Source organism: Martes martes, assembly GCF_963455335.1.
Source record: "Martes martes genome assembly, chromosome: 3".
Taxonomy (NCBI): Eukaryota; Metazoa; Chordata; class Mammalia; order Carnivora; family Mustelidae; genus Martes; species Martes martes.
Genome location: NC_137890.1, coordinates 186,493,990 through 186,509,397, shown reverse-complemented (window position 1 = coordinate 186,509,397; position 15,408 = coordinate 186,493,990). Strand labels below are relative to the sequence as shown.

Here is a 15,408-nt window from a genome sequence, read left to right as displayed (position 1 = left end):
GCATATATAGGACTTCTTCCTTTTTCCGTAATCTATGGAGACCATCTAAAAGTAGAGCTATCCATTCTGGGGCACAAAAACCAATATAAATGTCTAACTAACGGTGTGTAGCTAAGTGTAAAAATTAGGCAATCAACCTGATCTCAGAAAAGCAAAGGAAAAATAGCGAAAACTTACTGCTTAACATCAAGAGTAGTGAGAAGGGGACTAGCCAAGGTCAACCAAGTTATCAAAACCCATCATTGGCAAGTCTGCAGAGGGAGATGTTTTAAATATTCATAAGTGAAGGTAGTTTAAGTTTGATCTCAAGAGTTTTGAAACAAGTCATTCTCTAAAGATAGACACATAGGGCACAGACATAAAAATCTAACTAGTAAACATAGGACTGTTGCTGAACTTATTTTCATTTTTCCTTTGCCATGGACATAAGGATATTATATGTGTTAGTTTAATTGAAAGCTATTCTCACAAATGGTTGGATATAGCCTGAATAAAATAATCCCAAGGTTAACTTTAATAGTTAGCATTTAGATAGTACAGGAAAAATTTATTTGTGTTAGTATCTTTTAAAAATAATTTGCTCAATAGGTCAGATACTAATAAGGATTTTAGGAAGTTTCTTTTATATATTGCTAAAAATATTTAAGTGGAAATACTGTATAGTTTGCTTGGTACCAAAGTTAGACATGTTAAAAACAAAGACCCTAAATATGATTATCAAGCAACACATTGAAAGTATTAAAACCATCTCAAAATGTTGATGTATACTTTAAAATTATTATCCTTTAGGTATTTTCTATAAACATCAAAGAAAAAAATACGCTTTTTTGGCAATACTTTTTGTGTTAAGCATTTCCTTTATATATTATCTATTTGTAATTTCAGAACTGTGAGGCTAAGGATGAGGGTTTAGTCTCCGTATCTTTGTCTATTTTGATATCCTGACTTGTAGCATAAAGGAACTTGATAATTAAAAGCTAAAATATTTATCTCTTAAAGGTATTAAATTTGTTTTTGCTATTACTGGTATCTTATGTTCTCTATAAAATAAGAGCTAGATATCACAGTTTAAGCATAACATAAGCATAGTTATCTGTTTTGTTGTTGTTGTTGTTTTATATTAATGACTTTCATACCATCTCCATTTTTCTGTAATTTATATCTGGAGAGAAAAATGAAGTATTATAATCTTTATAGAATTGAATGGATGCACTGTGAAAGTATATCAGTACATTTTGGTAAAGAATACAATTGCCTAAAATAAATTAGCTAAGGAAAACACTTCACATAGAAGTCTTTTTTTCGAAGGAAAATGCAATTACTCTTGGACTCTTGAAATCTACAAAAGTTTTAGAACAAAAATGCCTTGGTATATACTGAATAAGCCTGAATAACAAATACAGGATTAAAATGAAAATGCCAGACAAGTGGAGTATTAAATAGAATATTTCATGATATTTTTGACTAGGGCTCTAATTATAAAATACTGTATCTTAACACATAACATGTTACTTTCTGAATAAAGGTAGCAAAATAAAATATTCTTAATAGATGGAGTGGACTTAGGATGTACCAGAATAATTAATATGACTATGCTATTACATTTTAATCCTCCACCTAAATATTTTAGCCTAGAAACATTTTGGCAATATACTCAAAAAGTAGATACATCAGTGGATAATTCATTATCCTTTATGAGGCAAGATAAAAAAAATTAAGTTATAATTGGGTTATCTTCCTAACATTCATTATAAGAAGGTTTTAATATATAATATATAATAATAAGAATAATATAATTCTTACTCTTTTCTAACAGGTGCAAAATATCTTTAGTTTTTGTAGTAGACATGAAATTAAAATAGTGAAAAAATAAGATTCTTTTCTACTACTGTGCAATCAAATTTCAGTAAATGCTAGAATAAATTTATATGTAGTCAATTTAAATGTTGCTAATTTATGTAACTTTTAATTGTTTCATTATTAATCCAGTTTTTTATATAAGGAATATAATGTTTTTACAGATGAAAGTTGGGATATACAGTAGACAGCATTTAAAGAAAAGTTGGCATGGCCATTTTTTTATTTTAAAAAGTTCTACCTAGTGCTGCATATTTTTAATTATAAAAAATTTTCAATTCTGTAAGAGCAGACAGTCATAGCTTCTTTGTATTTAAAAGGTAAAATATAATGTTATGGGTTAAGTTTTATTCAAAGTTAATGTTTGAAAGCTTAGAAACCTCACAAACTAAGACCTGAATGAAAGATAAAAAGGAATAATGATAGTGTTACAGTGTTAAAGGAAGAAATATGTATTGAATCTGACGTGATATATTCAGTGAATACTTATATACTTGCTAAGATGCTATAAGAATCCTTATACTTTTGGTGTGAATGACAGAAGAGGGCCAGAGAGAGAGATATCTTTAAGCATATTTAAGAATAGGGTCTACTCTGGTCATAGTAACTGATATAAAATAAATGATCACAATATGACAGATTTCCAGATACTATATATAAATTATCTTTTACATATATTAATATCTGTCAAAATTTCTAATGTGAATCTATTTTGAAATGTTTTATAAAAATTTAATGTAAATGAAATATATATAAACCTAAATATAGCAAAGCCAAAATGATGTAGGAGCTAGAGTCTTCTACATACATTATCTCCCTAGGAAGATAGTGTTTTTTTGAATTTGCCATACTACAACAAATGGCCTGTTGCTATGCATATTCTGTATATGCCATGGTTTATGTCTACAAAAATGAAACATCTGGAATAAATCTGAAAAATCCAAACACCAAAAATGTTTTTCAGGGCTTATATAGACATTTTCATGTTGGTAAGATAGCCAGATGATAACCAAATTTTTCAAACTTTCTCAAAATACTTGTTATTCTGTCGATACAACCTTTGTTCTATTTGTTACAAGTTATAAGTTTATGTTACTTAAATGTGTGTAAATTAATAAAGGAAACCATGATTTTATCCCACACTTCCAGTGTTCTGGCTACTAAGATTTCTTTAATGCCCTTAAAAAAGCAAAAATATTTTATGTTGGGCACATTCAAACCCCTCATATTTGTTACCAGACCACACATGGGGCTAATTGTTTTCTAATACTGGCTGTAATAGTTAATCTAAGACTCTACTTAACAGAATCAGTAGAGGAAGGTGGAGTAAGAATGGAATCCTCTGCTCTGAAATCTTTTCTAGGATGAAAGTGTGGGCTTCAAGAATATCGAGGTTGCAAACCTACAGATGAAGGTTGAGAAAAGCTGTTTCTCACAGAATGTAACCTTGGTTCCTATTAAGAGATGTAAAGGAAATTAGGGCTTTAATGCATTTTAAATGGCTCTTATTTATAACTACTTAAGGGGAAAATTTAAAATATAGTGTTAACTGGGCCTGGATTCTGAGGAGAGGTGTGCTTTAGGAAATTCCCACTATACAGAGTCGGCTACCTTAAAACCTGCTGGGGGACCAGACTGTATCCTAGGTCTTTAACAAAGCCTCACTACAAAGGATCTGAGAATGGCCATATCTTAATGGTATTTCTTAATTATTAGGTTATACTTCCTTTGTGTCATCCCTGAACTTTGGTAAAGATTGTTTCAAAGAAAGATTTTTGTACTTAGTTATATATAAATTAGATCCTATGGTCGAGGAAGCAACTATCTAGAGAAAATCAGGGAATTATTCATAAACTTTCATATTGCTAGAGTAACATTTTATCCTGTTAAGTAAAACATCCAGAGAATAGGCTCTGTGTTCCAACAAATGATTTTTATTTGATCCACCACTGAACATAATGATTGTTAGAAGATACTGCTTTGGTCAAGATAGTTGAGAACAGGCAAATTTCAGCTAAGGTGTTTTTATAATGAGTAAATGCCTACTTTAGAGCATCAGTGGTTAGCCAAATCCTTTTGGCTAAAAATCTTGTCATTTTTTCTGCTTTAAACTATCTGTGTTTGAATATTGTGATTCAAGTGGAATGCTTGCATCAAGCCCAAGTTTATCTATTAAAGCTGATTAAAACTCCAGAAATAGCATGAAGGCTAAATCAGTTGCCCAGCCTGAATCTGACAACAGAAATTTAATGCCAAGTGTCAAATACTTCTTCTAAAAACTTAAATAGCAACATATATAGTTAGGGGAAATGAACTGAAGCTTCTAACATAAAAGGTAAAATTTCTGCAAGAGGCATGGTTGATTATGTATTCTGGTTTCTGTGATTTGGGTACAGATGCCACTCTACTGACCTAGCAAGTCTCTGAGCATGTCTACTAACAATGTAAGAGCTTGCCAATGCTATAAGAATAGGTTAACTATCAGGAGTAAGTCATAAAAACAATAGGTAATTTTATGGTGTATCAAACGTAAATGCTTTTAGGGTTAAAATGTTTTTAAATTGTGGGGTTACACAGAATTTATTCACATCACTTTAGGATAATTTGTGAAGGTACAAAATAGTCTTCTAACCAGAAAAGAAACATAAAGTATTGTGAATTAAAGATAGTTATCAAACTCTGTGTTTGAGAAAATTCACTCCAATGACATCGTGCTGTACCTAACCTTAAGCACTGTTAAAATTTTTGAACTAAGGAGACTTTAGTAGGCAATTATGATAATGATCTCTTAAAATGATCTCTTTATCTTAGAATCCCACATTTTATAAGTATAAATAGTGACATGAGTTTGGCCCTTGTATTAGGATGTAAAAAAAGAAAACTAGAATAGTCCTTTCTCAAAATAACAAGCAATACATGGAGGGTCTATACAAAGACTGATAAATGTCTACATTGCAGTTATTCGCAAGAAAAATGGAAAGGAAGAAGAAAAGCAATAAAAGGCTTGTTTTTGTCGATGGATTTTATGCTTCTCAAAACAGGTGGAAATGCCCATGTTCCCAAAATATAGAGTAGATGGTACCACTTATAGGTATCTTGCTGTCAGAGGGATTAAACTTTTCAGAGATAACTTAAAAGACTGTTCTTTTCACCTTATGTTCCTTCTTATATTTCCCAGAATGCTGAAATGCCCTGCACTCTTAAGGAAAATTTTTTGTTAACTATCTAAAAAATTAAATTACAGGGCAATTCTGTTTCCACTGTTTTGGTTAGGAAACTGTCCATACTTCAGTTACTTGCTAGAAGCATGATTAAACAGTTTCACATTTAATAATTCATTTTAGAATTGAAATATTTTCTGATTCTGAATCCCAGATGCTGAAGGGATTAGAATAGACATTTTGTGTCTAAGATTTAATTTGTATTAGATTTAATTTTAGTGATTCAATGGAAGATCGTCCATAACTCTTAGATTAAACAAAAATTATTTCTAAAAAGTATTATGTTCTTTAAGGATCTTCCCCTCTCAGCTCTTCTACTCTCCAGAAATCACTTGCCTCCTACTGGTGAAATTTATTAGTAATCAAAAGTCTGGGTTCTGCCACTTAATACTAATGTCATTTGGGGCAATTCTCTTACTCTAAGCCTCACTTCTCTTATAAAAGTTGCCTGATTATTTCTCAAATATATTGAGTGGACAAAATGAGATAATATACATGAAGTGCTTGTAAATTATAAACTGCTATAAAAATAAGAGGTTATTCTTGCTTTGGAATAATATGGTAAGCAAAAATGTGATAATCTAAGCAAGATTTTATAGCAAATTATCAACAGAGTTAACAGTTTTATAAGGAATATTATCATGGACTTTAAATAATCTTCAATGACTAAACCAAAGCTTTTCTTGAGAACTACCTAGTTATTACATAGCAAATTTAGTTACAGGGTTAAGTTACCAGCCTTTTCAGACTGATATCTTAAGAGTATTTTCCACAGTTGTAGACTTTGTAGTTTTCAAGTTAATATGATTCTGTGATTTTGTGTTTGCAACATAGGGAAATAGGCTTATACCTAAACAATTCAATTTATATAGCTGTATCAATGGCTGAACCAGAAATCATAAAGCTTCAAGGACCAAAGTAATAAAGGAATTCAGGCCTATTCCTTGAGGCTTAAACCCTTTCAGACTATAATTTTTGATCCCAGTTTAATGTTAATTTCATTTTGTCATGTATTAGTAGTATTACCAACATTCTAATTTCCCTGGGACATTCTAGGTTTATGCCTACTATATTATTAGAATTTTATTTTTGAAAAGTAGACTTTGACTAGAATGATTTTATAGGTCTATTGATAAGATCAACTTCTTTATTGGTTAATAAGTACATATTTCAAAAATTGTATCATTTTAATTATTTTTAGTGTCCCCTTTCACTCTCAAGTGTCCTGATTTAATGATGAATATATCATTTCCGCATATAGTAAGAACTTGGGGCAGAGATTAGCAAAGTCGAGAATGACTTCTACAAAGAGAAGTGAAAGCAGAACTTCCCATGATTGACAAAACATCAGAGGACCTTGTCCATAGATAACAGCTCTGATTTCTATAAAGGCAATCAAATCAAAGCTGTCTGCTGCTCATTAATGAAGCTGGGAGTGAGATTCAAGAGGAAGTAAGTGCTGGAGAACAAGGACTCCTAATTCTGAATCCATATAATCATATTTCAGAGAAGCTTAAAGGTAATATATTGGAATTTGGCAAGTCTCTGAGTATGTAATTATTTCTGAGAAAAAAATGTACTTACATTCTTATACATGACCCTATTCAGATAGACCCTAATTACAAGTTTATCTTATTATAATAGAATGGACTGTACTTTATTAACAATAGAGACAAGATTCTTTTGAAACTGCATGACCTGAGATTAAATTGTGTCAGTGAAAACTATATTGGTTATCCTTACCTACAGAGTATGAATATGTTTATTTTGAAGGATGTTTAATAAAGAAAGACCAAGTGGATGATTTATTTGAAGAAATGATCTTTAGAATGAATTTTGAATATTTCCCCAAATAGTTTATCATTTAAAAGAAAGCGGAAAAGCTAAATTCTCTGTTGGATATACAACTTTTAAGTAAAAGTGACAATGATTTATAATGTAATTTTCAAGAAACAAGTGAATGATTAAATGGCTTGTGTAGTGTTAGGTTTATATCATAAATCAGAATCTATAAAAGACGTTTTTAACTTCAAAAATATAAATCTGTTAAAGTGCAATACAGAATGTCTGTATTTCGTTATTATTCAGGGTGGCATCTATAAAATCCTTTTGGGAAGCAGTAAGAATAAGGCACAGATATACAGAAAGATGTGTATTAACTAACATATTCTCTTCTCTATAGTTGTATCTGCTCTTTAGGAGTTAGACACTGAGGTAACTCTTCCTGATCGTCATCTTTTAAAATTTCCTTTTTATATATTTATAACATATAAAGCAAAATAAGTCGAAGATTAAAAGGATGTAACATTCCATGTTAAACAAAAACTTTTTTGGTTCTTTTTTCATACTTCCAAAATGCTCATTCTGTTATTGGAAACCATTGTGAGAAAAATGGTGTTAACAGAGTACCAATAAGCTCAGAAACGAAAGGAGGAAAGAAGCTGTGAAAATCAAGGATGACACTCTCTTAAGCATGAATTAGCTGCTTTTAAGCTAGATTACTTAAGTCAAAACATCTTTCCCCATAGAGCCTGATTTTTTTTCTTTCATGTTAGATTATACTATTAGAAATTCTACAAATTGGATTATTTGGTTTCATTGGAATTCTCTTTAATCCTATTCTAGTCAAGTTGAGGCAAGGAAAGATCCTTGTTTTCTCTCTTGCTTTTATTTCCAAAATCTCCAATTCAAGTTAGTATTATTAGATTATATATTTAGCCCAGTGTAGGTATCTTTTGTAGGAATATCCTGTGAATTTCAACCTCATTAAATATGGTTGGAATGGGGCAAAACTCTTCCAAAATTAAGTATACTAGATGGCATTTCTTTTCTTTCAGTTTAGAGCCACATTTGAAAATGAAACCAGAGATGTCAGCATAAATAATGACTACACAGTAAATATCCTTAAGCTCTGTCATTTTAAGTCCAAGAAAGTTAATTGAATTGGGTAGATAAGAAACGAATCACGGTCTTTAAAAATTTGGAGAAATTCTATCCAAAATAGAAAACAGAGGTGCTTCAGAATGCTAATAGCCAGTAGGGGGGAAAAAACCAGATGGAGGGAGGTATTTCTCATTGTTAGCACACTCAGCTGTTTTTTTTTTTTTTTCTTTAAAATTGATTCAATAATAAGGATATGGTACTTGGAAAACAAGTTGGAAAGTAGATATTCAGATGAATAGACAGGGAATTCTTTCCAGATTGAAAGAGGACAACTGGTAGGCTTAGGGAATTCATGGGACATGAAGAGTATGTTTGATTTATAGTTTGGAATTTTCCAAAGGGAAAACTTCTTAAAATACTGAAACCTATCAAAGACTAGAGTAAAATGCCACAGAACTTGCTAATGTTCAGTAAGAGGAAGAAAATAAATGCTAAAAACTTGGAGACATTTATTTTGAAGGCTTAAGACTTTAGAGCAGAAACTTGACTCTCCTTATAAACAACATAATAACACAAAAAATTAGCATCTTCTCAAAAGTGTTACTTTCCCCATGAAAGAAAAATTCTCAGAGATGTATTTTATCTTTTCTACTCCATGAAGGAGGAAAGGAAGAAAAAAGTAAGAGTCTAATCAAGGGACATTCTTATTAAAAATTCTCTTTTTAGGCCTACTATACTTGTAGGTATATCCCAAAGAAGTGTGAGGATCTAGGGCTTCCCAAATTTTCTCTGATGAGAAACAAAAACCAGTAAGTAAAAGGGTTAAAGTGGGGAAAAAATTCTTAGCAGGGAAGGAAGGGGAGAGATTTAGTTCCTAGGTATAGGGATACAGCTTCTCATATCCCTGTTTTCCAAAGGCAAGAAGTACGCCACAACGTTTATGACTCATCTTTGGAGAAATACTAAATGACATTTACTCATGGGTACATACCTTGACAGAAATGCAAAACTGGCTTCACTAAGAAAATTATGTACCAAAATATTAGTAAATAATCTAGTATTGGCTTGTTTTAACTAAGAAATACATATCAAATGAGAAAAACTGACAAATCAGCTGGAAAAATTTTTAATTACATGTTTTAAAAATAAGTCAGATGTCAATATAATATCACTCAGTAGCTTAGATAAAATGTTTTAGTGACTATTCAGCCTGTTACTGTGTATCTTTACTTCAGTATAATCAGGGTTGGTATATTAGCTGATACTGTTTTAAACAGCATACCTAAAAAGAATGGTAAAACTGGAAAACCTTAATCTGTTAGTTCACTAATTTAAAATCAATGCCTGCTTTTTTATTTTGCAGATTCTGAGAGATCAGAAAGTAGGTATTAAGATAACCAGTATATAGAAAACTGAAGAAAATTATATTGGGTGGAAAGGACAAAAATGACAATGTGAAAACAAGTAGTCTTGAATGACACTTGATTTCTGAGAGGAATCATGAGAATGCAGGAAATACTAGCAACTTTATGCAATACATAAAAGTAAAGAGACAAAAACACAGCAGGTCCAACAAACAACAATAACTAGCTATTAATCAGAGAGTGGTACTCAACATGGAAGGACAGAGCTGATAGCATATTTTTAGGAATTTATGCATAGGAATGGAAACATTGGATAGAGTTGAAAGAAACAGCACCAATTTAGATTATTATACCCACCCTTTGGAAAATTTTGCTCTTTCCCCCAGAAGTCTATAGAGATTTCAGAATACCTTTTAGTCAAAGTATAGGCCTACAGGCCAATAATTTATTATAACAGTAGGGCATGTTGAAGCATGATATCAAAGTTGGATAGGATGTCCCTGTGAAGTCTTTTCTAGTCCCTTGATTCTATATTTTAATACTATCCAAACACTACTTCTGGGAAATACATAAAAAATTCTTGTGTATATGACCCCAATTCATTATTTTAATTAAATGTAGCATTAATCCAGGAAACATACTCCTATATCTGGGAGTTTTGTATAAATTAGTTTGAAAATATTGTACTGACATTTTTGGAAGAAATTTATAAAGCAGTATTATAAACTAAATCATACCTCTTTTTCTAAGCCATCATTCTGAAATTGGCTGACAGGAAAGGAAGTTAAAGTCTTAATTTTCCAAAATCCTTTATCTTTTGAGATGCTACTATCTTTCTGTCTCTGATTGTATAAGAGATTTTAGGAAAACAGGCTGCAGAGTTATTACTTTGTGATTGGTACATGCACTAATATTTATATTATCCATTTCACTCTAACACAGTGAATTTCAGATATCTTCAGATTGGCCTTTCAGAATGGGGCTAAGTAAATAAGAACTTTTCATATTTATATATAGAAGATACTCTGCAAAAAAAAGAAAAATTAAAATGGGCTTTACTTAGTTATATAAGAAGAATTTTTACCCTCTCATTCAGCTTTTAGAAGTAACATGTTTGGTCTGTCAAGCCAGGCCATAAAGAAAGTTGATGATGTTTTCAATATATACAGGCTGACAATAAATTCTTCAGTTTTAATTAGCTTCTCAAAATAAAGCTAAATTCCAAGAAAGTGTATACATGCGAGTTATATATATGCATATGTATATAATGTGCATATGTAAATAATTTATATATGTGTGTATATACACATATGTGTGTATGCATATCATCTATACAGCTCTGTGGAAGAAACATACTTGGGTATCAATTATTATTCAAAATTCCTTATCCAATAATACATCATTAACTTTTATTAACAGTCCAGGATTTGTTTGGCATCATGTTTAACATCTTGAAAATCAAAACATTAACTTTTTTTGTTCTCAAGGACAGTGGAATTAAAATATCTTTAACATCAGTGGTTAATAATGTTTACTTACAGAACAAAAACTTTTGATATTTCATTTGGGACTTTAATAAGTCTATTAACATTTAATAAATCTATTTATATTTCTAAAAACTGAGAATAATTAATATGCATGGGATACTTGTATGCTAGTATATAATCATATAGTCCTACTATTCTCATGAAACCAATTGGCTGGCAAACATACTCATTATGGTTTCAAAAGAAACACGCTATTTGACTCACTGAGAAAATCTTTAGGATCTAAGTCCTATTATTTCTGCTTCTGCTGTTGGACATATATACATTTGGGGATGGAAAAGGGGAGAGGAGAGAGATTTATTAGGGTAATGCTAATATTTGTGGATTTTCCTCTTCTCTCCTAAAATTAGGAAGTTAGTAAAAGAAAAAGCAAATGAATGTAGAATGGATTTGTTTATACTAGTACAGCAATTTTAGTGATTAAAAACACTTAAGCTTTGTTCTGTAACTTTTGAACAATGGCTTTTCCTCCCCACCTATTTTCCAATTTTATAATAAGAATTGGCTTTAGAATCAGAATTTAAAGTTTTCCTTTGCTGTAAGAAATAGTTTTGCTTTTTTATGAAAATAATTCTTTTTAAATATTAATAACATCTACAATTGCATATATTGGTAACCTATAAGAAGAAAAGTTCAAAAGATTAAAGCATTCAAAGAACACGAAAATATAGTGGAATATCAGTCCATGTTATGGGATCATGTCAGAGGTGAACCCTTCTTTTATCAAAACAATTCTACTAGGTGATCCATATTATATAAATTTTGGTACCAGATGGCTTATATTACAGGAAGGCTGCAGCATTATCACAAATATGAGAGAAAAAGTTTAATATAGTCAATTAATCACATGAAAAGGTAAGAACACTGATCATGTTGAATTTTTTCTAATATTTGGAAAATGTTATTAAAAAAGAAGTATAAATATTACTCAAATTTTGAAAACCATGGCAGAAGCAAAATTAAATAAGGAGTATCAGTAACAAATAAAACTTAGACAAAAGCATATTAAATGACAAAATAGCAAGTAGTGGAACTGAATCATTAAGATCAAATGTACTTATACTAAAAGGCATGGAAGTATTAAAAATTCTATTAGGAAAGACTCATCCTAAATATTAAAATAAATAGCAAATACTATTAAACATTACTTCAAAAAAATTGAAAGGAAAAGAAATAACACAAAGCAGAGAAAATGAAAGACACCTCACTATTCCCAATGTGATTATTATTTATGGAATGGATAAAACATGTAGAAAATGTCACTACAGTTAGATTAACACATAAACAAACCAACATGCCACAACTACCTAGTTTTGTAGAACAGTTGAAAAAGCAAATTTCATCAAATTTAGACAGCTTATAATGGAATAAATAAGTATGGCGAGGTATTAACTAACCCTAAGTGTCACAACGGGCAGCTTCTAGCCGGTTCGTTGAAGCTGGATCTCGGCCACACAAGGATCACTGGACAAGAAATCAGTTGAGCTGGACTAGAGCTGCCCAATTGTCTTAATAATGAATGCTCCACACTGTCTGTTAAGCAAAGAGAAAGAAAATATAGATCAGAAAGACTGAACAGGAAAGAAAAAGAGCCAGTTAGGGTAGATGAATGTAGGACATCAATGAACATTTACTCAATACTTGCAGAACATGTGTACACATTATATTAGAGTGTTAAGAAGTGAGAGACTAGAGATGAGGAGGGCTCCAGAACTGCTTCCTGCTCCCTGAGAGCTTACAATCTATTTTACACAATCTCTAATCTAGTGTCACAGTACAATGCTTGGTATATAAGATGAGGAAAAGGTTAACACAGAAACAAGTGACTTCAAACATTCCTTCTGTTTTTGAAAACATTATTAGGTGGGTTTTAAAAACATGCTTTTAAAAGGGGAGTTTGGCAGAAGGCTGTTCAGAAAGTTGTTCAAAACCCAAAGGATACCCTTCAAGTTGGCAGTGGTAGGTTAGCCATATAACAGAGTAATTCCATATATCTGTGTCATCCTGAGATTTTGTGTTAAGATTAGTTTGGGTCAAAGAAACACCTAGTTGCTACTATCCTTTTGGTACTTTGAGTGTTGGTTAGCTTCTAATTTAGGTAACCAAGCTGTCCTAAGACATACATATTTTTAAATTTCAGATAGGCTCAAAATTTTCCATGTTTGTTCCAGTATCTCTAGAGCAGTGTTGTCTGATAGAACTTGTTAATGGAAAAGTTCTGTATCTACACTGTCAAATACGGTAGCTACTAGCCACATGAGCTATTTAGCACTTAAAATGTGGCTAGTTGCAATTGAGGAACTGAATTTTAAATTTTGTTTAATTTTTTTTTATTTTTTATTTATTTTTAATTTTTTTTATTTTAATAAACATATAATGTATTTTTATCCCCAGGGGTACAGGTCTGTGAATTGCCAGGTTTACACATTTCACAGCACTCATCATGGCACATACCCTCCCCAATGTCCATTTCCCCACCACCCTCTCCCGTCCCCCCTCCCCCCAGCAACCCTCAGTCTGTTTTTTGAGATTGAGTCTTTTATGGTTTGTCTCCCTCCCAATCCCATCTTTTCATTTTTTCTTTTCCTACCTCCCCCCAACCCCCCTGCATTGCATCTCCACTTCCTCATATCAAAGAAATCATATGATAGTTGTCTTTCTCCAACTGACTTATTTTGCTAAGCACGATACCCTCTAGTTCCATCCACGTTGTCGCAAATGGCAAGATTTCATGTCTTTTGATGGCTGCATAGTATTCCATTGTATATGTATACCACTTCTTTATTCATTCATCTGATGATGGACATCTAAGCTCTTTCCATAGTTTGCCTATTGTGGACATTGCTGCTATAAACATTTGGGCGCACATGCCCCTTTGGATCACTACATTTGTATCTTTAGTAGTGCAATTGTTGGGTCATAGGGTACCTCTATTTTCAACTTTTTGAGGAACCTCCATACTGTTTTCCAGAGTGGATGCACCAGCTTGCATTCCCACCAACAGTGTAGGAGTGTTCGCCTTTCTCCACATCCTCGCCCACATCTGTCGTTTCCTGACTTGTTAATTTTAGCCATTCTGACTGGCGTGAGGTGGTTTCTCTTTGTGGTTTTGATTTGTATTTCCCTGATGCCAAGTGATGTTGAGCACTTTTTCATGTGTCTGTTGGCCATTTGCATGTCTTCTTTGCAGAAATGTCTGTTCATGTCTTCTTTCCATTTCTTGATTGCATTATTTGTTCTTTGGGTGTTGAGTTTGCTAAGCTCTTTATAGATTTTGGATACTAGCCCTTTATCTGATATATCATTTGTGAATATCTTTTCCATTCTGTCGGTTGTCTTTTGGTTTGAAAAAGCTTTTTATCTTGATGAAGTCGCAATAGTTCATTTTTGCCCTTGCTTCCCTTGCATTTGGTAATATTTCTAGGAAGAAGTTGCTGTGGCTGAGGTCAAAGAGGTTGCTGCCTGTGTTCTCCTCTAGGATTTTGATGGATTCCTGTTACACGTTGAGGTCTTTGATCCATTTTGAGTCTATTTTCGTGTGTGGTGTAAGGAAATGGTCCAGTTTCATTCTTCTGCATGTGGCTGTCCAATTTTCCCAACACCATTTGTTGAAGAGACTGGTTTTTTTTTTTCCATTGTACATTCTTTCCTGCTTTGTCGAAGATTAGTTGACCATGGAGTTGAGGGCTCATTTCTGGGCTCTCTCTTCTGTTCTGTTGATCTATGTGTCTGTTTTTGTGCCAGTACCATATTGTCTTGATGACGACAGCTTTGTAATAGAGCTTGAAGTCTGGAATTGTGATGCTGCCAACTTTGTTTTCTTTTTTAACATTTCTCTGGCTATTTGGAGTCTTTTCTGGTTCCATATAAATTTTAGGATTATTTGTTCCATTTCCTTGAAAAAAATTGATGGTATTTTGATAGGTATTGCATTAGATGTGTAGAATGCTTTAGGTAGCATAGACATTTTCACAATATTTGTTCTTCCAATCCATGAGCACGGGATGTTTTTCCATGTCTTTGTGTTCCTCAATTTCTTTCAAAAGTACTTTATAGTTTTCTGAGTACAGATTTTTTGCCTCTTTGTTTAGGTTTATTTCTAGGTTATTTTATGGTTTTGGGTGCAATTGTAAATGGGATTGATTCCTTAATTTCTCTTTCTTCTGTCTTGCTGTTGGTGTATAGAAATGCAACTGATTTCTGTAAATTGATTTTATGTCCTGCCACTATACTGAATTCCTGTATGAGTTCTAGCAGTTTTGGAGTGGCGTCCTTTGGGTTTTCCACATAAAGTATCATATCATCTACAAAGAGTGAAAGTTTTACTTCTTCTTTGCCAATTTGGATGCCTTTTATTTCATTTTGTTGTCTGATTGCTGAGGCTAGGACTTCTAGTACTATGTTGAACAGCAGTGGTGAGAGTGGACCGCCCTGCCATGTTCCTGACCTTAGGGGAGAAGCTCTCAGTTTTTTTCCCCATTGAGAATGATATTTGCTGTAGGTTTTTCATAGATGGCTTTGATAATATTGAGGTAT

General features: G+C 32.2%; 1 protein-coding gene across 1 annotated transcript in view; it reads right to left on the bottom strand.

The window, feature by feature from the left end:
• Positions 1-3,236: 3,236 nt before the first annotated feature.
• BOLL (boule homolog, RNA binding protein) overlaps positions 3,237-15,408 on the bottom strand; it is a gene marked incomplete at both ends in the record, with an annotated part of 55,892 nt that continues 43,720 nt past the window's right edge. Inside the window, one exon of the mRNA XM_080799177.1 lies at positions 3,237-3,311. Coding sequence (XP_080655303.1) covers positions 3,237-3,311 — 75 coding nt within the window. The remainder of the gene's footprint in view (positions 3,312-15,408) is intronic.